The sequence below is a fragment of the Fomitopsis serialis genome, assembly GCF_022376445.1.
Source record: "Fomitopsis serialis strain Sig1Antser10 chromosome Unknown B0H18scaffold_86, whole genome shotgun sequence".
In the NCBI taxonomy this organism is placed as follows: Eukaryota; Fungi; Basidiomycota; class Agaricomycetes; order Polyporales; family Fomitopsidaceae; genus Fomitopsis; species Fomitopsis serialis.
Genome location: NW_025955046.1, coordinates 121072 through 145673, shown reverse-complemented (window position 1 = coordinate 145673; position 24602 = coordinate 121072). Strand labels below are relative to the sequence as shown.

Genomic DNA, 24602 nt, shown 5'->3' with positions numbered 1-24602 from the left:
TGAGGGGGAGAGAAATACGCCTATCAGGGGAGCTCCCCTCATTACCCCCTGGGGCGGACCTGAACTGCTCAGGTCGTCGGGAGGTCAGGCCAGACATCCTATTCACCTCCTCATAAGGGCAATGTAATGATGTCAGTCTAGGTCATCAGTATATCACTGAGATATTGAGGTGATACGTGCGAAAAGCCCAGTTTGAGGTGGCCAGAACCTGTATGCAGGGTGAGTCGGAGCCATACACCAGCTTGTCAGAACAGAGCACCGCGCGTCCAATTGTCAATTGCACACATAATCAAATCAGATTTAATCCATTATTATAGTCGGTATCACGACGATGATAGCATAGGTAGACTATGAATACGAGCTAGTATGTATCTTGAAGAGACAATTAAACGAATGTAAACAACACGGGGGTACAAAAACGACAGCAGCGCCAAGAGCGAACAAGAGCAGAATGCAACAACGATAGCGTTAACACGACAGCAGACCTGAGATAGCCTATTCTTCACGAAGATTGCCAGCGAAGTTGTCCGCTGCATCATCTGCCAAGGCCTGGAGCCGAGACTCGGATGTTGGATCTGTCACATCGTGTCCACGGACGTTCGGTAGATCGGGTGAACCGAATTCCTTCATGTCGGCATCCAATATGCTCATAAAGAGTCTCAGAGCAGGTCAGCTTCGGTATAACGAGATCAAACAATTGCCAACATACTTCGTTGTCTTGCGAGCATCGCCAGGATATTTGGCGCGAATGGCCACAAGACGCTCGTCAACTCGGTCCCAGTATAGACTATTGCTCAGTGCAGGCACAGACAGAACCTCAATCAGCACAAGTCGCTGTCAAAGAGCTCATCAGTATGCTGGATAACTATAGAGACGAGAGAACAGGACGTACCAACAGAGCGACACGCGCGCACAGTTCCAAAGTCACCTGAACACGAGCACCCGGAACCTTTGTAGCGATGCTCTCACATAACGTCACAATGTCGACTCGTACGGCAGCAGCCAGCGTCTTTGCGGGGGAACTCGCTGGCAGCATTGTGGGTCCCAGGCTGAGCCACACCTGGCCAACATTCAAGACGTCAGTAACGAATCTGTGTGATACTAATCAGTAAGCCATTGTGACACTCACTAGATGCTTCAACTCCAAACGCCGGTCGGTGATGCTGTTAGGGCTCGTGGGCTCGGAACCCTAGATTCAGGGGCCGGGCTGCCTCGTGAACCTAATGGTTGGTGGTCGCGACGCGACCAGGGGGGAAAGGAGGATCTCGGGGTCGTGAGCAGGGTGAGGAGTACCTGCTAGGGTCGTTAGCAGGGCGACGAGCCTTGCTATTCGGGAGCGCGGAGAGGTCCTTGGTTGCCAGCGACGAGCTGGGCCAAGTGGGGAGTCCTAGACGGGCTGTTGGGCCAGGTCGAGGAGGGGTCCAAGGCGAAGGCGACGAGCCTAAGCCGAGGGGAGTTCCTAGGCGGGGCGACGAGCCTAGCCGAGGACAGGGGAACTAACTCGGACGGCGCGAAGAGTTCGCACTCGGACGAGGTGGTAGTTCAGGTAGAAGAGTAGATTACTTCCCAAAATGGAAGTCAGGTGGCTAGGTACATTGAGATAAGATGAGATGTACACTATCGGTTCATAATCTAATCTAATGGACAGATAATGGGTTATCTATCCGTAACAGAGCCCCCCATTATGAAGTGTATAGTGTGGGTATGAATGATGAGGTGAGGGCTCAGAAGAAGTAGATGTGGACATGGAGTGGAAAGGAGAAGGAGCATAGAAAGGAAAATTTTTTGGGCAGTAAAACTGCATCTAGAAGGCTCCGCCATGCAGAGGCTGAGCTGTGCCGCATGTATCGCATCCCGAGCGGTCATCCTCGCAGGCATCCCGGTTGCACCATAGTCGCCATGCCGAGGATGCGCTGTCCTGCGTGTACCGCGTCCCAAGCTATCATCCTCGCAGAAGGCATGGATATGCCAAGGGCTAAGGTAGGCTAGGCTCGGTGGACCTCCCTATCCTCCCCTACCCCCTGCCCCCCAATCCCGAGTCGGAGCAATCCGGTGGTGAGGTTCGGCTCGAGATTCCGTAGAGCAGAGGGGATGGTAGCAGGTAAGGGTAGAATAGTAGTGAGGGTGGGTGGGCTGGGCTTTATCTGCCTCTATTGCGTAGGCATTCCTTGTCGTAGGCATCCGACACTTGTATCGCCTCCTCTATTTGCCACCGTGCATGTGCAAGTGCTGCTAGTGCTGCTGGGGATTTGTTGTAGACAGTTCGTTCCCAGGCTTTCCTGTGCGTGCAATAGAGTGGGCTGAAGCTGATTGGCTTGTAGCGTGCAGGGGCCGAACTCAATGGGGGCGGACTACGAGGAGTGCGGACGTTCCACACATCCTCATTGTCGAAAGCCGAGAGAGATGGTACCGAGCTTGGTGGAACACAACAGTCATGATCAAGGGACATTGAGTTTACATTGAGAGCAGGCACATGCATGGAACACAAGAGTGGAGAGCAGGGTCGAAGAAGTCAACCACTGCTCTCGGAAGATGATGAATTCGAGGAGGGCAAGGTGGACGAGAGCGAGGTGTCGCCACACAACAAGCGGGAAGGAGTCAGCGCAGCTCGCACCGACGAGTCTGCATCCTCACAGCAATCATGCGTCGACGTGGGCGAGTTGAGCTGGGGCGCTGACGAGGTCAGATAGTGAGCACTGGAGGCGCAGCAGTTCCGCGCAGTCCGGCCCTCGTCCGAAGGGTCATCTGCGAGATCGGTTCCGGGAGTCCTGGAAATGCCAAGGCACAAAGGCGGCAATGGAGTTGCAGGCGAGGAAACGCGCGGCGAGGATGAAGGCGAGACAGCTGAGCTGAACTGTGCAGACGAGGCTGTACACGTGTCTCGATCATACACTGGCTTGAATAGGTCAAGCATGGATGGAGAGGCACGACGAGAGGGATCCTCCAAGCTCGCCGTCGAGCTTAATGGGACGTGATGGTCACAATTGAGGGACATACAGTCGACGTCGAGAGAGGACGTGTGTGCGGCCCACGGGAGTGGAGAGCAGGGTCGAAGGGGTCGACCGCTGCTCTCGGAAGATGAGGGCGGACGCGAAGCATGATCATATGATGAAACATGGATACTGGACGTGCGGACGTTCCGCACGGTCCAGCCCTCGTCCGAAGGGTCGTCCGCGATATTGGCTCCAAGAGTCGTGGACACGCCAAGGCGCGAAGGCGGCGACGGAGACGCGGACGTGGAAGCTTGCATGCCAAACGAAGGCGGGTGCTCGGAGCAACTACTGGGCGTGCGGTGGTCTCGCACAGCCCGAAGTTCGTCTTGCAAGCCATCCGCACAAGAGGTTCCGAAGGCCGAGGGAAGACCGAGGAACGAGGTCGGCGGCGGAGACGCTGGCGAGGGTGGGGAGGGTTGACGGATAGGAAGACTTACCGCGGTCGTCTTGACTCGCGTCTCCTGCCTGTCGACCTCCCAGCTTAGGGTCCTCGCTCCTGGCACTTCCCATCGCGATCCTTTGCATCCGTTCGTCCTCGCGATTGACCCGGAGTCCTCCTCGTCGGCACCTGCGCGTGCCTCTGCAGCTTGGCTGCTTGGCTGCTCGACTTCGCTCGTCGAGCTGTTTGCTGTACTAGGCGCGCGGCGACTCCACGCTGCCCAGTACTCGCTTAACGAGACGTCCTTGTGTGCTTCTGCGCACGTCAGCGTGACTTGTGGGACGGTCTCGGCGACGTGCGACACGCCATTCATCTGCGCAGCCGGTGTAGCCTCGACTTCGCTCTTGGGGCACTCGGCTTCGCGCTCTGAGTTGGCGGTTGTACCAGGCGCGCGGCGAGTCCACGCAGCCCAGTAATCACTCAGCGGGATGTTCGTGCACAAGACCTTTGAGGTCGCCGAGTGACCCACGTGCGAGGGAGATGATGGCGTACTGGAAGAGGTGGAGCGGCGTGACGGTCGCGGCGCGGGCGAGATGGTACACGGCAGGGACGTGGATGCGTCGGGCTGAAGCACAGACGAGGACGGAAGTGCGGAGCGAGTACTGGACGTGCGGACATTCCTCACGGTCCAGTCTTCGTCCGAAGGGTCGTCCGCGGGAGAGGTTCCATGGGTAGCGAGGCGACCAAGACGTGAGACGGACACCGAGATGGAAGGAGAGGGCGGGGACGAGCCACACGGCGGTGTAGGTGAGAGCATCGGGCGCTCGAGAGAGGACGCGTGCGCAGCCCGCGAGAGTGGAGAGCAGGGTCGAAGGGGTCGACCGCTGCTCCCGGAAGACGAGGGCATGCAGCGGGAGGGCTGTAACGCAGCAGAAGCGGTCGTCACGACTCGTGTCTCCTGCTCGTTGACCTCGTAGTCCAGTGGTCTTGCTCCTGATACTTCCTTTCGTGACCCTTCTCGTCTGATCGTCCTCGCAATGGAAGAGGGGTCCTCCTCTTTGGTGCCTGCGTGTGCTGTCGCTCCTTGGACGGTGGGCTGTTCAACTTTACTTGTTGAGCCGGTTGCTGTACCGGGCGCGCGGCGACTCCACGCAGCCCAGTACTCGCTCAGTGAGGACGTGGACGTGTCGGAAACAGACGGGTGCGTCGGACGCGAGCAGGGAGAGGGAGACGGCGACGGTTGTTCGATTGGAGTACTCGCAATCTCTGCTATTCTTCGCCTTTGTCCCTCATTGATATCCCTGCTCGGCCGACTGACATCCACCCACTCCCTGGATGTTTGCACTTTGTTGCTCGTGCCGGTAGGGCTTGGAGCTTCGCCTGCCCTTGCGCAGGTCGTCGTGACTTGTGGGGCGTTATTGCGAGCATGCAATGTGTTGCCCGTCGGCGCGGCAATCGAAGCCTCGATATTGCTCCGAGGATGCTCGACTTCGAGCGATGGCCCGACGACAGCGGAGTCACTACCAGGCGTGCGGCGGTTCCGCACGGCCCAGTGCTCGTCTTGCGGGTCTTCCGTGTGATTGACTCCGAGGGCGGACCGGTGACCTGAGTGCAAAGGTAGCGATGGAGATGCGGGTGGGAACGCAGGCATGTCAGACCAGGACGGAGGTCGGGTGTTCCCGACTCCCCTACCCCCTCTGTCTGCATTCACACCTGTAACGCTTGGTGGCCCCCCACTTGCGAGTCCGGGCTGGCTCGTCTTCGGGTTACGTGGGACTTCATCGGAGCGCCTGGACGTGCGAGTCAACGCGTCAGTCTCGCGATCGCTCCGAAGGCGGGCATGTGTTCGTTCGACCTCGAACGTGGGGACGGCGAGGACGGGGAGTTTACTGGGCGCGCGGACGTTCCACACGGCCCAGTGTTCTCCTTGTGGGTCGTCCTCGGAAGTGGCGCTCTCGAGGGTCGAACGTGAGTCGGGTGGCGGCGCACTGAGAGGCGGCGAGACTGAATGTTCGAGTGGCGCAGATGCGAGGGACGGGGACGCAAGTTCCACGCGAAGGAGTGGAGGATGAGACGCGGCGAACGGGGGGTGGAGGCGAGGTGCATTCGAGGATGAAGGCGTATTGGGCGAGGATGGAGAAGAGGAACGGCAAGGGACGGTAGTGCTTACCAGAGTCGATTCGACTCGTGTCTCTTCTTTCCGGACTTCCTGACCTCGCTCGCTCGTGCCAACTTGAAGGTGCCCCCCACTCAAGCTTTCTTGTCGGCTTGCCTTAGTGACAGGCGAGGCCCCGTCCTCGAGTGTCTCTGCGCGAAACGATGCCACTTGCTCATCTTCGGCTGGTGACGACTTAGCTGCTGTGTTGACAACTGCGTCTGAAGCCGCGAGGTCGTTACTGGACGCGCGGAGGTTCCACGCGGTCCGGTATTCGCCCTGTAAGCCGTCCGCGCGAATAGATCCGGTCGAGGTCGAGTGACTCGGGCGTGACTCGGGCGATGGTGGACTGAGGGAGACGGGTGAGGCCGAGGACGCGGATGTGTCGGACGAGCGAGGGGACGAGTGCGTGGACGCGTCGAACAGGGGCGTGCAGTTCGAGGGCAGAAGTGCGGAGCGCGAGTGTGGAATGGACGGATGCGTGGGCATATCGTCTTCGCTTGCCCTTGCACGCGTCGGGAGCCTTGGTGTACGCGTCGGCGTGCCGGCTTCGCTACCATGGGGTTGCTCGACCTCGAGCATCAAGCTGGCTGCTGTACCAGGCGCGCGAAGAGTCCACACAGCCTGGTACTCGCTCAGCAAGTCGTCCACGGGCAGGACCTTGGAGGTCGCAGAGTGGTCGAGTCGCGAGAAAGACGGCGTGTCGTTCGAGGCTGCAAGGTTGTAACCGGACGCGCGGACATTCCACACGGTCCGGTACTCTCCTTGTAGTTCGTCCTTGCGGGTGGTATCGACTGAGGTCGATCGCGAGTCGGGCGGCGGGGTTCTAGGCAAGCCAACGGATTGCGCCGGCGAGTCGGTCAAGGACATGGATGTGCCGGACGAGCGAACGGACGGGCGCGTGGACCCGTCGAACGGGCGCGTGCAGTTCGAGGGCACCGGTGCGGAACGCGGGCGTGGAGGGCGCGGAGTAGAGGGCGCGGAGCGAGGGTGTGAAGTCGAGGAAGGAGGAGGGAGACGGATGGGGATGCTCACCAGAGTCGACCCGACTCGTGTCTCTTCTCTCCTGACTTCCTGACCTCGTACGCTCGTGCTGAGGTGCCCCCGACTCAGGTCTTCCAGTCTGCTTGTCCTAGTGATAGGCGTGGCTTCGTCCTCGGAAGTGATGCCCACGGGGGTCGAACGCGAGTCGGCAGCCAGGGAGCTGAGAGAACACGGGGACGCGAGTGGTAACGCGTCGAGCGACGATGGATCGGTTCGGAGGTTGCGTCGAGGGAGGGACGTTCCCTCCGCTCGTTGCATGACCGGTGGGTGGAGCGTCGATGTCGACAGAGAGGTCGCTGAGCGTTTGACGTGCGAGTCGGGCGACGGTGGACGGATGAAGGCGGGCGAGGCCGAGGGTGCGTCGGGTGGAGGTGTGTCGGACGAGCGGAGAGGCGTAGTACGAGAGGGAGGAGAGGAGGATGAGAGGCGAGGGATAGCGAAGCTCACCGGAGTCGATTCGACCCGTTCCTCTCCTTGGCCATCCCTCTGGTTCGAGCTCTGGTGCCCCCCGCTCGATTGTTCGGGGCTGTTCACTGAAGGGCCGAGCGGGACGCTTCCCCTATAAGTCTCGGCGTGGGTTGACTGGGCTTGCACATCCGACGTGCAGGCGCGTCGTAGGTCGTCCGTCCGCGCTGCTGAGGGCACTTCCTTGCGGGACTTTGATGCACGCGTGGGCGGGACAGCTTCGCCATCACAGAATGGCTCGGTCTCGAGTGACGGGACGGAGACGGCAGGGTGGGTACCAGGCGCGCGGACGTTCCACACGGCCTGGTACTTGTCTTGCCGACCGTCCGTGTGAGCGGTACTGCTAGAGGTCGAGAGGGCGTGCTGTGAGAGCGTAGACGCGGATGAGGGGACATGGCCAGGAGGCGTAGCCGGGCTTGGAGTGATCGGCGAGGCGAGGCCACCGCGCGTGAAGGGTGCTGGCGGACGTGCGAGCGAGTAGGCGCGAGTCTGAGAGGCCGTGGATGCGTTGGACGAGGACGGGGGCGCGTAACGTGTGTGTAGAGGAGCAGAGGGAGAAAGTAGAGGGATAGACCGGCTCACCGGAGTCTCTGCGACTCGATTCTCCCCTCTGCCTCGCTCAATCTCCGTCCGAGTCGTACCGCGTGGACTCTTGGATGGTCCTTCGCAGCTGCTCGTCCTCGCGAGTGATCGGCGCGCAGCCTCTATGCCCATCTCGAACAGCTCTAGCGAAGTCGGCTCGGCGGACTTGCGAGCGGACGGCGCGCGGGCGTTAATCTGCAAGTCTTGCGGGGCCTTGTCTGTGCTCGCTCTTGCGCGCGTAGGGGCGGCCTGTTCGTCGGACTTGTAGGTGCGTTGCGCGTCGATCGTCCGCGCAGTGGACGGGGCTTCCTGTCGAAGCCGTGGCGTAGGCGTAGACGCGTTGAGCTTGCCGTTGTGCAGAGATTGGACGGGTCGTTGCTCGACCTCTGGCCTTGAGCCGTCGACGGCGGGACAACCACTTGTACCGAGCGAGCGAAGAGTTCGCACGGCTCGGTACTCATGTTGCAGGCTGCCCGCGGGAGGCGTATGGATAGAGGTCGAGAGGTCGAGCCGGGAGGGCGCAGGCGCGTCAAGCGAGTGTGAGGGCACCAGGTCGAAGGATGGGTTGCCGAGGAGAGGGATGGACGGGGTGTCCTTCCCATACCTTTGTGCGAACGCCGCCCGTTCAGCCGCAGCCGTCTCCCTGGCGTGATGCGCACGGACGAGAGCCGCACTTTCCTCGCGCGACGGAAAGCCGGAGATGGAAGGCGGTGACGGATGGGCGGCGAATGCAGGAGGGAGCAGCGGAAGGGCGGCGGCGGATGGACGAGGGTGGAGCGAGGAGGCAGGTGCATCGAATGAGGGCGCGCGGGCGGAAGGTGGACGCGGAGAGGGCGAAGTAGAGGGCGCATAGCGCGTTGAAGAGGGAGAGGGCGATGGTGGTAGATGGACGGTGGTACTCACCGGAGTCAGCCTGACTCCTAATCCCTGTCCATCGACCTCTCTGCTCGTCTCTTCGCGGTGACTCGTCCGCGCGATCGTCCGTGCATCCCTTGGGTGCCTGGTCGGGCACGTCGACGCGTCTAGCGGGGCTGTCTTGCAGGCGCGGGACGCGCCGTTCGTCTGCAAGTCCTGCGTGGCTGCTCTCGCGCGCGTCGGGACGGCATGACCGTCGGGCTTGCAGGCGTGCTGCGCTCCGCTCGTCCGTGCCGAGGGCGGAACCTCCTGTCGGGACCTCGGCGCGTGGGACTCGCTATCGCGCAGAGGTCGGGCGTGTGGTTGCACGACCTCGGGCCTTGAGCTGACGATGGCTGGGCGACCACTGGTATCGAGCGAGCGGACGTTCCACTCGGCTCGATATTCGTCTTGAGGGTCGCTCGCGTGAGAGGGTCGGCGGATAGCGGTAGAGCCAAGGCGCGAGATGGAGGGTTGGGCGTGGAGAGAGGGCGCGGGCGTGATAGATGGAAGCGGAGAGGACGGAGCCGGAGGCGCATGGCACGCAGAAGAGGGAGAGGGCAGTGGAGGGAGACGAGCGGCAGTACTCACAGGAGTCGGCTTGACTCTTCTTGCCTCTCTGTCGACCTCCCACCTCGTCCCTCCGCGGTAGTTTGTGCTTGAACGGGCCGGGGCGTCCTCCGGGCATCCTAACGCGCGGATCGACGCGTCTTGCGAGTCGATTCTCCGGGCGAGCGACGCGTCGGCTGACCGCGGGGCCGGTGGGGCTTCGTGTGCGCTCGGCCTTGCTCGCGTTGGGACGACCTGGTCGTTGGGCTTGCAGGTGAGCTGCTCGTCGGTCGTCCGCGCCGAGGATAGGGCCTCTTGCCTGGGCCTTGGCGTAAGTATTGGCGCGTCGGTCTTGCCGTCGCGCGGAGGATGGGCGTGCGGTCGTCCGACCTCTGGCCTTGAGCCGTCCGCGGCGGGGCAGCTATTTGTACCGAGCGCGTGAATACTTCGCGCGGCTCGATACTCATCTTGCGGGCTGTCCGCGAGAGTGGGTCGGAGGGTAGCGGGGGAGTTGAAGCGCGAGATGGAAGGAGGAGCGAGGTCGACGCGTTGAGCGAGCGACTCAGCGCGCGACGCGTCTGGGCGCTCCCGCGGGGATGGAACTCCCACGGGTCTCCGAATGGGCTCGGACCGCGCAGCAGGAGATCCTGGGCCGCAGGTGGCGAGAGGGAGAGGTTGAGAGCCTCGAGGCGCGATCACCGAGGCGTAGGGTTGGGCGCTGTAGGCGCGCGAGCTGTGAGCTGGCGCGGGGGCCCGAATTGGTGATAGTGCTCGCCATTCGGAGCAGGCCAGCCAGCTGGGAGAAGGCATTAGGATAGAAAGTGGTAGATAGAGTACTCGAGAATGGATTTCGACTTTGAAGGAATTCCGAGAGAACCTAGAGGGACCAAGGGTGTTCACAGGGCAGTGGACCGGTCCCCTGAATGTCCACCAATGTTAGGGCTCGTGGGCTCGGAACCCTAGATTCAGGGGCCGGGCTGCCTCGTGAACCTAATGGTTGGTGGTCGCGACGCGACCAGGGGGGAAAGGAGGATCTCGGGGTCGTGAGCAGGGTGAGGAGTACCTGCTAGGGTCGTTAGCAGGGCGACGAGCCTTGCTATTCGGGAGCGCGGAGAGGTCCTTGGTTGCCAGCGACGAGCTGGGCCAAGTGGGGAGTCCTAGACGGGCTGTTGGGCCAGGTCGAGGAGGGGTCCAAGGCGAAGGCGACGAGCCTAAGCCGAGGGGAGTTCCTAGGCGGGGCGACGAGCCTAGCCGAGGACAGGGGAACTAACTCGGACGGCGCGAAGAGTTCGCACTCGGACGAGGTGGTAGTTCAGGTAGAAGAGTAGATTACTTCCCAAAATGGAAGTCAGGTGGCTAGGTACATTGAGATAAGATGAGATGTACACTATCGGTTCATAATCTAATCTAATGGACAGATAATGGGTTATCTATCCGTAACAGATGCGCTGTGTTATCCGCTTCATGACAATCAGGTTCTTGTGCGAGTTATTGCAGACTTCAGGTGTATAACCCCATTGCGTGTGACGCTCGAACAACGACTGCAAACAGCTCAGTGACTGCATGATCATGATGACTCGTATTCAAGACATTCTCGGACTTACCACAATGCGCTTATTCGGTATTGTACCTCGGACATAAGCGGGCAACAGCGGCGAGACGATTATCAGGTGGCTATAGACTTCAATCTTCTCCTGCTCGATATCAACGACACATAGCTATTAGTGGCCTCGACATCGAAAAGGACGACTGAAGAACATACCTTTAACCCTCTTGGCAGGGTCCACTGAGCTTCCGCAGGCTGAATGGTATCTAGCCGCTCTTCGTGCTTGAGCATGCGCGCGACAATCCATAGTATCTGGTGGGGAAAAGGGAGCTTACATTGCAAGACTTGTCAGAGCAAAGGACTCTTGAACTGACGTGAGCACATACCGTTGCGACACCATCGAGCGCTTGCTGTGCCGCTGGCTTGAGGCGAACTCGACGACCCATCTGTTGGGCGGATTGGATGAGGTCATCCTCCGCACGTCGTTTGTCACCAACACGTGGGTTGTTGGCTGCAGACAATGTGGAATCCGAGTCCGCGTCTTCAGTGGCGGCTGCAGCATTCGAGTTGCCTGTGCCGAGATTGACAGAATCAGGGTCTGGAGGAAGCTCCGCGGCGGGCGCTGTTGGACTGGTTGGTGGAGAGCTTGCGACATCAAGCAGTGAGTCCAGGAGTTGAGCCATGAAGAAAAAATGAGATGAGAAAAGATTAAGAGGGATGAAGGAAAAGACTGTCACTTGTCGTCAACGCAAAGAGGACTTTGAAACTCGACGGCCAATGGTCACGTGCAGAACTGTCGTCCAAGAATGAGAACAACTTTTGTGCAGCAGCTTGGGCCGACGTCGTGCAGATTGATTGACGCGTTGCTGAAAGCATGCCGGCCCATAAAACAGATCTTCATGCAGACGGTGAATGTTAATCATACTATCAGGGTTAATCGAGATGCTCACTCGGACCAGGATACTTCATTCCCACCGCGGATGACCCCAGTTCATGGGAATGTAAGCCCTGCAGCAAGCACACAAATCAGCGGACATCAGTCAAGAAAAACGGAGTCAAGCGACATATCGAATCCAAAAAGCACCGCGAGTCAGTTGCCACATTGCTTGAGGATGAACATGCTGAAGCCAGTCGCCGCGGCAATGATCAAGCCATTCGCCAGCAACCACCGGCGGATATGCTTCTGTCAGAGGCATTTGCAGGACAGAGCGATGAACCGGAGAGCATACCTCGCTTCAACCCTTTTGAACATGTATATGCCAATGGCGACCAGATCATGGATGATGCTGGCAACGAGGTCACATTCTCTGCGGGCATGGCTCCCTGGGAGACGGAACCAGCACGAATTCGAAGTACACTGGAGAGTCTACTGCAGAATCCATACCTTGAGCATGGACACTGGGGCACAAGGGCGGCTGGGATTGCTGATCCGGACGTGGCAGGCGAACCTGAGGCCAATGACGAGGATGATCTTATGATCGCGGATGCTGTTGCTGAATTGTACCGTGCAGGTAAATACTATGCCTGGGCCTTGCTGCAAGTAGAAAGACCTACAGCTCACCTTGGATTGCTTAGGCGTCGAGGATGCTATTGACGATGACGACGACTTTGATATGAGCCTCGGTCACGAAAACATGGAGGATGACCCACAGTGGCGACCCTATGAATCAAAAACAGTACGTCATGCTATACAGATTGAACGTCAGAATTCCTCAGCACACACATGATTAGATGTTCATTCTCGACCTTTTGGACAATCTACCACGATTACGGCTCTCTGATGATCATCTCAAAGTGGTCATCTGGGCGTTGAGAGAGTGTGGAGCCGAGAATGTTCCATCATTCACCTCGCTGCGAACGAAACAGGCTCAGCTCACCAAGGAGATGAATATCAAGACAACGCACCATACATCAGCCCAAGAGAACCACTTCTATGCGACGTGCCCATCAGAGACTAGCCGACTTGTGAGTACAGCAACAACGGGTCCTGAATAAGCCCCGACTCGGATACTAAACATGTAACTGACCATTTCGGTAGGATTTTGCAAATCCTCTTGTGCGACCACATATGAGGTTCCTGCCACGCATCGGTGCACCTGTCTCGGAGTTCAGAGATGGTGAGAAATGGCTCGACATGAATGACGAAGCACTCGAGAGAGGCCAGCTCATGTGGATGGACGAGAAGACACCGCACCGGCACTTCTACATCAAGGAACTCGCGCGGCTGCAGGATGGACGCTACGTGATGCCGCTGAGATTTGTGGAAGAGAATGAGGTGGACTGTCTTGATGGCTTCCTCGTAGTCCATTATCCTGCGGTACGTGATCCATCATTTGATCAGAGATATTTGTAGTGACATACGGATTTGTGGATAGACGGGGTTATTTGTGGTTCGTAATCAGGAGTTCATCCGTGTAGCGGCAAGGGAGCTGCAAGACAACGTGATAGAGATACAGGCAGGTCTCAACATACAATTTGATGGTGAGATCTGTTTGCACGTACTTATCGTATATGAGCCACATAGTGCTGATGTGTGGTATTTTCAGAGCTTGCGCCTCCATGGGTTCGGAATGTGCGCCATCCAGTCCGAGCTACAGCTCTCAAACGCCCAACATTCACGGTCCGATTGATGGCTTGGTGCGATGATGTCTCTGGAAACAAAACGAAGCAATACAATGCTCATACCAATGTCTACGTCGCAAACATCAACCTCCCGCATGAGAAACTCAAACAAGAATACTTTGTTCGCTTTTGCTCTACATCGCAGCATGCGTCGTCGTCCGAACAACTTGAAGAGCTTGCCAAAGACACGTGAGTATTCCATTACTAGTAGCCGGTGGAAAGACATCGAAATACACGTACTGAAGGGTCAGGGCAACAGGGGTCCGGACAGATGGCATACAGCCTACGATTGCAAGCTTCAACAGGAAGTCTTGTTCCGCATCATCCCACATGTCTTCCCAGCGGATAATCCCCAGCAATCAGAACATTGTTCGCACATTGGTGGTAATGGCAACAAACCCTGTCGAGCTTGCAAGATCGGCGGCACCGCAAAGGAGCGGGAAACAGACGAGAAATATGAAACATTTTTCGCGGTGAGTAAGTTGCAATTCTATCGTAGATCTGCTTCTCACCTGGGGTTGTAAGGCTGGACCTCATCGCACGACGGAATGGACAATCAGCCAAATCGAGTCACAGCTATGGATTGCGGGCCTTGGTGTGCAGGATACAGTGGATCTTATGCAGACGAACACGGGAGTTAAAGACAAGACCGCCCAATACTGGATTAGCATCCTGATTAAGAAAGCGCGTGCACTGCAACACGAGCGAATAGCAGCAATCGCAACGAGGGACCCGCGCTTGAATGATCGTACCTGCAACCGTGACGCCGAGGCCAAACAGGCTGTAAAGAACACAATCTCCCATGAGATACAACAGGAACTGCACGATTGGCTTGTCCGTCAGCCTTCACAGAGCTATGATGCGCTCCCAGCTACTTCCCGTACGTGTTTTTCAATACATGATGGAGTCGTCTTCGGAAGCTCACCTCAAGTTCTGCAATCACAGCACTTCGTGATACGCTGCGACCAGGGGACCACTACAATGTTCTGCTCGGGCTCCCTGGCGTTGAAATTCATTTCGATACACCAGGTGAGATTCTGCACACTTACCTACTTGGACAGGAGAAGTATGTTTGGCACAAGACGACCTCGCCCTGGGACAAGAAGAAGGACGAACTCTTTGCGGCACGGCTTCGTAGTACCTCGGTCGATGGTTTGACCTTGCCGCCTCTTCGCGCAGAGTATCTGCTGCAATACAAGAATTCACTTGTCGGGAAGCATTTCAAGGCGTTGCAACAGGTTGGTGTGTTCCATCTACACGACGATCTGTGCTCCGATCTTGTCCGGCAACTCTGGAAAGCAACTGGTGAACTCGGCGCAATGCTATGGTACAGTAAGATAAGGAGAATGGATGAGTATTTGGTACGTCTTGGACTCGCAGTGCCGGACACCGTCGCGAGCCATCACTGTCACTGACCTTGAACATTCGTAGGCAGATCTAGAGATTCTCATCGCGAACGTTCTCGACGTCTGGGTGCTCATCGATCCGAATCGAATCCTCACCAAAAACAAGCTCCACGTCCTCGCTCATTTGATAGCGAACATTCGCCGCTTCGGTCCCGCGATTTTGTACTCCACAGAAGTCTTCGAGTGCTGGAACGCTATCTTCCGATTCTGCAGCATCCTCTCGAACCATCGCGCACCGAGCCGTGACATCGCTGTTGCATTGGCCGATATGGAGCGCTTCAAGCATCAGGTGAGCGGCGGCTGGTGGTGTAACTCCGCAGGCGAATATGTTCGGGCAGGGGACAGAGTTTGCACGTTCCTTCAGGAGAGTCCGAATCTGCAGCGGCGTCTGGGCTGGGTGGAGGATATACAAGCAACACTAATAGTTGGTGAGCAGTACAGTAATGTCGTCTTCGTTGCGAATTGAACGCTCACATCACTGGTTTCCCAGGCACGGCGAAGCTAGAGGCACGGCTCAAGCGATGCCCGTCTAGCTGGGCCGATGCTATTGCACCATTATCGCTTCCACCGCCGACGCATGATGGCGCACCAAACTCTTTAGATATAACAATCTTCCAGCAGTGCAAATTCTTGGTGTCGCAAGCAAAAGACATTTGTAAGCCTGGTTCGTGGGTGTTTTTCAAGGTTCCACAAGACACGGCGACGCCTGCAGTACCCGAGATGGTAAGTGTAATAATCTGGTATTTCGATGAAAATCTTAGGCTGATCACGCACACCGCCTGCTCTGCAGCCTACAGACGTGCGAGCAGGGCGTATCTTCAAGATCCTCTCTCCTGTTGGTGGCAGAGAAGCGATCGCCGTCGTACAATGTTTCGACATCATGGGAGAACGGGATGACTATCTCAATATGCCCATCCTTACTCCCAGTGATCGGCACCCTCAGCTTGTCCCCCCAAGGTCTGTCTACGACCCGGTGATCCAATGATGTGCTTACCTTTTCACCCCCTGCCCTTATAGGATATCCTCTTCATCTTCAATGCACAGCATGACTGCCGTGCCTGTCATTGCACCACAACCGCGCTGGAGCACATCGTTCAAGAGCGAGTTGTCACGGCCCGAACCCGACTCCACGTTACACACGCAGAAACACCGCGTTTTCTGCTGAACATGCATGCTCTTCACAATGCAGACCTCGTTCGCGAGACCTTACCGCGGAATCTCACAGAGCCTCGGTATTATCTTGCTGACCGCAAGGCACAGCACCGTCGCATTGCCACGGACCTACGTGTCACTGGCGGAGCCCGGAGGGCACAAGCTGCTGCTAAGGCTGCCCAGACTCGCATTCGTAACAAAGAGGCTCGTGCGGCAACGACTTCGAGCCACAATCCTCAGGCTCAGACGCAAGCAGATGGTACCAATGATCCACTTATCGCAGGTTCGCCAGTCGCTCATAGCCTCATATGTGCTTGTTCGAATGACCTTATCAAATTGCAGACTCGGAGACCAGTGTGGCGAATGAAGATACTGGTACTACTAGACAGGACGACGATGTGGAGATGGAAGACGTGACATCCTAGCATATACTGTACATGTATACCGTGACGTGCTACTCCCCTTATGAATGTGTGAACGAGTCTGAGTCTCTCACTCGCACCGTTGTAATCAGAGCGAACAGTTCATATTGTGGGGCTCTTGCGCCGTGAGGTTGAAACAGCCTGACAAACAGATCAGTCAGCCGTCAGGGAGAGGTCTGAGCCATGTCAATGTAGAGGGCCTGATCGCCTTACCTCGCACCTCCTGAGGACCTTGTGAACCAGGTCGTGATCAGGCAAAGGCGGTGACCCTAGCGTAGGGTCCCTCCGCTATGAGCCGCATCTCGCGGGTTACCTCCGTGGCGCCCGAGTGATCCAGATCTTCCGAATGCCACATCAAAATGGGCGTGTACTGCCCCAGAGTCACGGCGTTGGCACATGCTCACATCTTATCTCTGCTATGGATAGCCCGACTCGGAGGACGCAACGAGGACGTTAGTGCGCACCGTGCCATCGGGCTACTTCACAGCTCGCAGCCCTTTAACCGCACCTGCCATGACCGCTCGGCCTGCCGAAGTGTATGCGCAGCAACTGTTCAAACTTGGCTATGGTTATCCTCTATGGGAACCCGATCCACCCAACGACGAACACGAGGTACTGATTGGTGACGTTGGCTATTTAAGGGATGGAGGGTTTTACCGTCTTTTCAATGCAATGAAAGCGACAGAGGACGCGGACCTCGGCATAGTGCACGACAGCCTGAGAGAGGCAAGTACGCCATCACACTTCAGAACTTTCGACCTCGGCCCGCATCCAATAGTCCCCACAAAGCAGGCCATACACGAAGGACCGCATTTCAGCGACACGGTTCGTCAGATCAACATAGGAGGGGGAGCTGGATCGTAATGTCCTCTTCATGAACTACTGGTGTAGAGTACTGACCCTCAATGCCATTTATAGTCACAATCTGAATGTTGCCTTTCAATGCGAGTGCACTGATCAGCATGGTGCCTTGGTAATTCTGGACACTCCTGGAATTCGCCAAAAGGTGCATCAAATTCGCCGGATGCAGAAGTACATGAAGGAGAATATAGACAACTGGCACGAATGGGGAGCAAACGAGCTAGGGGTTGATATCTCTGTCGAAGACGTCTTATTTGTTCTAGGATGGGTGAAAACCAGTCGCTGGGCTGTTGTCGCCTTTCATGGAAACAGCAGTCAGTCAAAGCTTACCTTCAAGGGCGACATAGGCCTCCCCGTTTCTGCCGCCTTCCATTTCGACGTAGCAAATCACGTAACCGCGAAGTGCGAACGACGCGTAGGGCCCGATAATCGGCCTCGGTTCGACCCGAATCGACCTTTAGGGCCACGCCCACAGGAGCCCCCGACTATCCAGGCGCAGGGGTCACGACATTGGCAGCGTCCCGCCAATGAGCAGCCGGAGACAGATCCAGCTGGCCCGTCTTCTCGGACATGGGGAGGAGCACCAGAGTCGTACTCTTCGGACCAGTGTGTGTTCCTACACTATCTCAAGCTGAAGAAACGCCGTTTTTTCCTTCCCGATAAGATCAAGGCCGCCGCCGAACCACGGGATCCGTCCATGGATCGCGGTGCCGACGAGGACATGGAAATGATGGAGGAAGTACCCTCTCGAGTGACGGTAGGATATCACAACTCATGTTTGCAGTTCATTTCACGGATTCCTCGCCTTTGAAGCCATATGATCCTGTTACATTCGTTTTGGATTATATCCTTGAGGTCTGTTCGATTAATATCTCAGCACTATTTCTGATCCTCAATCAGCGCATGAATACAGAATTCCGATGCAGAAATCGCAATCGCCAGTGACTTAGACCTGTTGCAACTATGCAAGGTACGTGTGACTTTTATCGGCATCACCGAATCGGAGTTGATGCGAAGACGCAGCTTTGGTACCAGGGTACATGTCCGATTCCTGATGATATACCCAGCTTCTTGACCGAGGTTCAACCCGAGATTGAAGTCACCGATGACGGACGTAGGCTTATTTCAGTAACAGGCTGTGATTGATCGTGCTCATGAAGTTCACAGTCGGCCTGTTATTTTTTGACGACGATGAGGATTCGGACATCGAAATGCATATCGCTGCAGGTCCGAATGCCACTGGCACCCAATCTGGCTCAAAGCCAAGCATATTCAACCCTGCGGATCCATTCGCGGAAGACCATACCAATCGTGGAAAAGTGTCTACGGGGGGTCGAGCATCTTGTATTCCCCTGCCCGGACCGACTCAGGCCCAGCACTGTCGAGAATCACCGTGTTTGCGTGCTCAGCCATCGGGGGAGCATTGCTGCAGGGTTCGAGGACAACACCATTATCATTTGGAATGCCATGACATCTGCTGAGACGCACAGACCGACCTCCCATCACGCTATCTCCTCTCTCGGCTTCTCCCCCGACGGACGCAAACTTGCCTGGGGCCAATGCGATGGCGTTATCGTTGTATGGGACCTTGTCGAAGATCAAATGATCTGGCGCACGGTTTCTCATGAAGATGATGTCAAGTGCATCGCATATTCACTGGATGGAACGTTAGTCGTCTCCGCGGCGGGTAACTCGGTCGCGAAGCTGTGGCATGTTGACACAGATGAATTGCGCGCGGAGACGGACGAACACAACGGTCTGATCATGGCTGTCGTGTTCTCTCCCGACAACAAGCGGTTCCTATCTACGAGTGCGAACGGTACCGCATATGTGTGGGGCATAGAGACCGCTTCGCGTATCTGCGATCTGCGGGGGCATGAGGGGGTAATCCACACTGTTGCATATTCCACCGACGGGAAAAGGGTCGTCACAGGGTCCGACGACGGCACTGCCGGAATCTGGGACGCACTTCTTGGGACCGAGATCGCGCGGCTCAGGGTAGGGCCAGCGGGCGTCACGGTTAGGGCCGCGCAGTTTTCTGCAGACGGGACGAAGGTTCATTGCGCCGACAGCGAAGGGATCATCAGGACCTACGATTCCAACGGCTGGGACCTAATCAATAGCATAGACTGTGGCGACAAGCTTGCCACAGCCATGACATTCTCTGGGGACGGACGCCTGCTCGCAGCAGGTGGGGAGGACTATGTCATCACTGTGTGGGACATGGCGGCACAACGGGAGATCGTGCAGTTAAGTGGACACACCGACAGCGTGAACTACCTCTTCATCTCTCACGACTACACCTATGTCGTGTCCGCTTCATACGACGGAACTCTACGCAAATGGGAGCTCCCGGATTTGACAGCAGAGACTTGAGGTACGCACCTGTCGCTTCCACCGTCTGTGGTATGGGCACTGACTCTATGGTACTTCCCTGCTCAGAGGCTCGACAACGGAGAGAAGAACAGCATACATAGCGTGTTGCCGCCGTTCTTGCCTGATTGAACCGCAAATGGAACACCTTGTGGGGCTGTACAGGACAGTACACGGTGGACATGTAACCAGAGAACGCGGTAATTGATGAGAAGCTCGTCTATCGGGTATATACACGCAGGTTCACAGACGATTGTGGACCAAGAACACAAGGAACGGCGAGCCGTACCTGAAGTATCGGCAGGTAACATCTCGCCATCCATTGAAATTAACCCGGCTTATTCGCCTCTGCCCGGAACCCCAATCCTGCGACTACATACATCGCGTCGTCCAGACAGAAATCGACAGCTACTCTGAGGACTGCTACCACATGGCGAGCCTGAGACGTGTGATTACATGACGCGGACGAGGAACGGGATGGCTCACAAAGTCATCCAATGAATATCGAGAATTCGCGACATGCTATAGTGCAGGGATCGAGGGGAATGGCAAAGCTGCCTGCCAGAACACCGGATGTCATTCGAGCATCCAGTCACCGTGACGTTTTCCTCGGTCCGTTTCCTACAACTGTTCTTGCGTTGAACTGCTGCGGACAGACCAGGCCGCTCGTGGTCGATGTACCCGGGCGAGCGATCTGTCTACATCTGCAGCTCTATTTCGGACATGCCTCAACTCGAGCAAGCCGCGAACTTAGAAGTGTGTCCGCGTACGGGTGCTTGACTGTCATGGAGGGTTATATGAGCATCTGATGATTGATAAATGCTAACGACTCCAAGGAGTACATATTCACCGAGCGAGGCGATATCGACATGTGGCGGCAGTAGTTCATGGACGCGTGTCGAATGAGCGCTCCTCGCTATCCACAGGCAGACTGTGAGCCACATCGGTCGAACGTCGCAAGAAAAGCAGGCACTGACCCAGTTCGGGCTGCTCTCTTCGCCGCCTGGGCCTACGCGCGATGATCATACCAACACGACCAGCCAATGACACCGCGTCTTGTATAGCAAGCCGACAGGTCCAGAGGTAAGTTGTCGCAGGGCGGCAGCGAGCAGCGAGAGGTGGTTCTACCTACTGATAATTGAAAAGGCACCACTCGTCCTCGATCTCGGTCTCGTCGCTGGCGAGTGATAACCCTAGCCCGTGGTCGCTTGGTTCCCGATGATAGGGTCGCCGCTGGTGTGCATCGGGGGCATGCCTCGGTCTTCGTCGTGCCACGACAGCGAGAATCTCGACCGGAGGAGGACACGTACACCTGTGCGAGTGAAGGGCGAGGATAGCGATCAACGCCGGTGAGGGGCCGGAACACTGTTGAGGATGACCAGCATAGCGCAACCTGGGGCGGAGACATCGCCGTGGTTCATTGCGGAGACCAATGCTGTGCCTGTGGTGTAATGCGACACAGCAAGGCGAGTGTTGCAAGGTATGAGAGGACGTTGGTGTTGTGGAGACGCGATGACATGGCATACGCCCGACGCGCAGAATCGTACGCCCATGTGCCGCGATCTAGTGCGGCGTGACGCACATGCTCAAACGAGGGGAGAAAGGGTTGGGCCGGTGGCTGGGATGGATATGAGCAGCAGCATATGCGAAGTCGCCGGCTCGCTGTGCATGTGTGCATCGTCATCGCGCATCTATTGTTGCGACATCCACCATGGCGCCCGTGACCAATACAAGTTGAAGTATAGCAAAGGAAAGGGCTGCGTGGTTATCATGGCGAACGGATGGCTGTCGCGAGCGGTGTTGCGGCTTCTCCTTGGGAGGCCTCAATCGTAGGGTCACTACAGACAGGTACGCACGCCAAGGAATAGGTCTTCCACGGGCGGGCAACTAATCGCTCGGCCTCCCGAAAGGTCCAAAGCAACCGTGCATCCGCACCGCGAGTCCGCGACAGACCAGCACCAACGTATCAGTCGCTCACTTGATGTGGGCCGTTTGGTGGTCGCCCTGGACGTCCTTAGACGGGTTTATGTAGTGCGGGCGCGCTCGTGCCTATCGCCGTAATCGACACAGGAGGATCGCTTCTTGAAGCTAGCGTTGTTCGTATCGCGTAGAGGCCAACTCGAAAGGGGTTTCTGATGTGGCCTGCAGTACATATGTCCGGAGCGCAAGGCCGCGCACAAGACAGCGAATGGCACAAATGGTGTGCTGCTGAACGTGGAAGGCTCAGGGAACCGGGCCTTATGGACTCGGAGAACGGTACCAGCACGCTCTGAATCCATTTGCGATGCGGCTTTAGCCACCGTGAGCAGGTACATCCAAGGAGCTGTATTCGTTGCTCACCGATAACGACATTGCTCTGGCGATCGGCATGTCTCAGAGTACTCCGAGTCCGCATCATGTGCGCTTTCAGTGAAGAGCAGGATACTGTCGTAAGTCGAGATTGCGAACGCTTGAGAAATACCGCACGTACCTTTTCAACACAGATCATCCAACACTGACAACCTCAGACCGCGCATCTTGCGATCCTTCTCCATATTTATCATCGCTCTGAGCGCTCCTTGACTCCAGGGAAACAGAACAGGGTACGAAGAAGTCGACGTGGTGGTAGGAAGTCAGACTCCGTACGCCAATGCTTTCGTCTGGTACACGGGAAAATGGAATCGTTCCATTCACTCAAGAGCGCGCGAGCAGCCAAAGTGTAGTTCAGTACAGACTGACGACGCGACGTGATCGTGCAGCGAGGAAGGAGCCCAAAATTCAAGTTGTTCGCAGAACAGAACCGGCGCTAACTCGGTGACTGCCAGAACTCGGGTAGAAGCGCCCGTGCATTCGTACCAGCTATTTCGCCATCCCAGAAAATACAGTATTATTGCTGTTTGCAAAAGTCTTGTCGCGGCGCCAAAATCACAAAAAGTTCGCACGACGCGACCTTGCGACCTCTTGCTCAGAATCGCTGTTCCTCGCTCAATTCTCAACCTATCGGCTCGGCAACTACAGCGTTCGATTCGCCTCGGTGAGACGCAGCACCTGGTATGAAGAATATGGCGAAATTCGAAGGTCTCAAAATCTCGATTTTCGGGTGTGCGCGTGAAGGAGAACGGCGGCGGCGAGCGTAGGAGAGGCCAGGGAGCGTCGGGAATGGCTGGGACATGTTTGGTTGGGTAGTATGCAGTGCCCAAAAATGCGATGGTGAGTTTCGACCGCTCTGTTCTGTTGCCCGCGAGGTCTTTGACGCGAAACACGACCTCTTGCTCAGAGTCGCGGTTTCTCGCTCAATTCTCAACATATCTGCGCGGTAACTACAGCGTTCGAATCGTCTCGCCGAGACGCAGCACCTGGTATAAAGAACACGGCAAGATTCGCGAACCTCAAAATCTTGATTCTCGGGTGCGCGCGCGAAGGAGAATAGCGGCGGCGAGCGGAGGAGAGGTCAGAGAGCGTCGGGAATGGCTGGGACATGCTCAGGGGAGTTCACCGCAGCACGACATAGTCGCAGGTATGCAGAGAACTTTCTTTTTTCAGGCTCTCCTCGCTGCTATGTGACACCGACCCGGTACCTATGCCCTGACGACTCGAACAACAATATATTTCTATGAAGTGAAAGAGCTAATGTGTGACATGGTGATGGTCAGCATGTATGCTTGCAGTGTCGAGAGAGAAAGCCCTGCCATTACGTGTATGGCCGGGATCACATCCAGCGTGAAGATCGCTACACAGCCGAGTCGGTGTTTGCAAGTTGAACTTGACATTGCACATACCCGTATACCCTACCCTAGCACATTCACTCATACACTCTACACACTCCTTCTTCTCATCTCTAGACTCTATGGCAGACAAACGGAACAAATCGAAGCGGAAGTCAGGGAAACCACGCACAACTCGGAAGACTTCGAAGTCCTCTCGACGTCAGACCACCCCAGACTCGCCGCCGCCTCCGCCGCCGCCTCCGCCTCCGAGACCTCGTCCAAGGCCTGCCTACAAAGGTGCTTTGCGGAATGGCAATGTCCAGGAGTCTGAGACTCGCGAGGAAACCGAGCTGGAAGCGGCATCGATCCTAGTGGGCCTGCGTCGGGACTCCTCCACGCATCCAAAGGCGACGGCTCAAGTCAGTTCCGATATCATTGATGTTGACGCCTCATCGGATACGCCCGACGCACCTGGGTCAGGCTCGGACGATGAAGGTGACGAGGATGACGAGGAGGACGAGGATGACGAGGACGAGGACGAGGAGGACGAGTCGGCAGAGGTGGATGGGGAGTTGGAGGATGCAGCTGGCAAATGGCCCGGGCGCAAGAAGATCGTTCCCAGCCAACAACAGGACGAGGAGAACGAGAGGAACGAGGCTTTTTGGGACAAGGTCTATGACCAGGTCATGCCGTCTTTCAAAATCAAGGTTCCTCCGTCCAAGTTGAAGGGCCGGTCCCGCAATGCCACCCCGAGCCGTAGTAAAGCCAGTACCTCTGCGGCTGCAGACTTGGAGTCGGAGTCAACACCTGGTATGTACAGATTTGCTAGGCTCACGCACCAATGCTAACATGCAGTTCTAGCAACATTGGTCATCCCTTTGAAGGTCCCGATTGGCGCGAACACCGTCAAAGATATCCGCGTGGAGTCGACTGCGAAGTGGGAGACAGTTCGACAAAGCATCCTCGGCGTCATGATCCCGCCGAGTCGCCTTGCATATATCCCGTCGTGGGAGTTCAAGAGCAATCAAAAGAACCCTGCAGCAAACTCGCTCGATGATGCGGAAGAGTGGCAAGGCTTGACGGAGCAAGTGCGCATGTTCGTTGATTCGCAGTCGCGCGGCAAGAACGGCGTCAAGCCATACCATGTCCGTATAGTCCCTCTCATGGAATCTGACGTGTCTAGTGCTGCGCCCGTCACTGGCAAGGTATGCTTGATCTTGATTTGGTGATATTGGCTGATGGTTCTGTCGAAGAACACGAAGGCGAAGCAGAAGGCGCGCGGATCGACGTCTGCTGCCCAAGGCCAGGACACACATACCAGCGAGAATGAAGATAATGTTGGCGAGCCTACGTCTACCGCGTATGCTCGTGTTCTTGCGAAGCTGCAGCGGATCTGGTACTGCCAGAAATGCGACAAGGCATGTGCATTAAAGATCGTTGGGAAGCATCGGGAATTCAGTATGTGGGAACTCA

General features: G+C 56.7%; 4 protein-coding genes across 4 annotated transcripts; 2 read left to right on the top strand and 2 right to left on the bottom strand.

Moving 5' to 3' along the window:
* Positions 1 to 2346: 2346 nt before the first annotated feature.
* Positions 2347 to 10370, bottom strand: B0H18DRAFT_1198491 (uncharacterized protein). Its single transcript, XM_048036100.1, has one exon. It carries the CDS (start codon positions 9869 to 9871, stop codon positions 2513 to 2515), a length of 7359 nt encoding a protein of 2452 aa, XP_047889103.1. The 5' UTR covers positions 9872 to 10370; the 3' UTR covers positions 2347 to 2512.
* A 121-nt stretch (positions 10371 to 10491) lies between these two features.
* B0H18DRAFT_1122931 (uncharacterized protein) lies at positions 10492 to 11290 on the bottom strand (the record flags this gene model as incomplete). The annotated part of the gene is made up of 4 exons (XM_048034606.1): positions 10492 to 10602; positions 10666 to 10755; positions 10824 to 10919; positions 10994 to 11290. 4 exons carry the CDS (start codon positions 11288 to 11290, stop codon positions 10492 to 10494), a joined length of 594 nt encoding a protein of 197 aa, XP_047889102.1.
* A 1048-nt stretch (positions 11291 to 12338) lies between these two features.
* Positions 12339 to 16204, top strand: B0H18DRAFT_882662 (uncharacterized protein; the record flags this gene model as incomplete). The annotated part of the gene is made up of 11 exons (XM_048040922.1): positions 12339 to 12572; positions 12646 to 12924; positions 12983 to 13088; positions 13154 to 13418; positions 13489 to 13702; positions 13755 to 14109; positions 14175 to 14590; positions 14661 to 15063; positions 15126 to 15319; positions 15426 to 15596; positions 15653 to 16204. 11 exons carry the CDS (start codon positions 12339 to 12341, stop codon positions 16202 to 16204), a joined length of 3189 nt encoding a protein of 1062 aa, XP_047889101.1.
* A 386-nt stretch (positions 16205 to 16590) lies between these two features.
* Positions 16591 to 19674, top strand: B0H18DRAFT_1030388 (WD40-repeat-containing domain protein). The gene is made up of 9 exons (XM_048030030.1): positions 16591 to 17069; positions 17128 to 17827; positions 17884 to 17925; positions 17984 to 18040; positions 18094 to 18184; positions 18238 to 18402; positions 18441 to 18471; positions 18492 to 19447; positions 19513 to 19674. Exons 1-8 carry the CDS (start codon positions 16723 to 16725, stop codon positions 19444 to 19446), a joined length of 2388 nt encoding a protein of 795 aa, XP_047889100.1. The 5' UTR covers positions 16591 to 16722; the 3' UTR covers position 19447; positions 19513 to 19674.
* The last annotated feature ends 4928 nt before the right edge of the window (positions 19675 to 24602 follow it).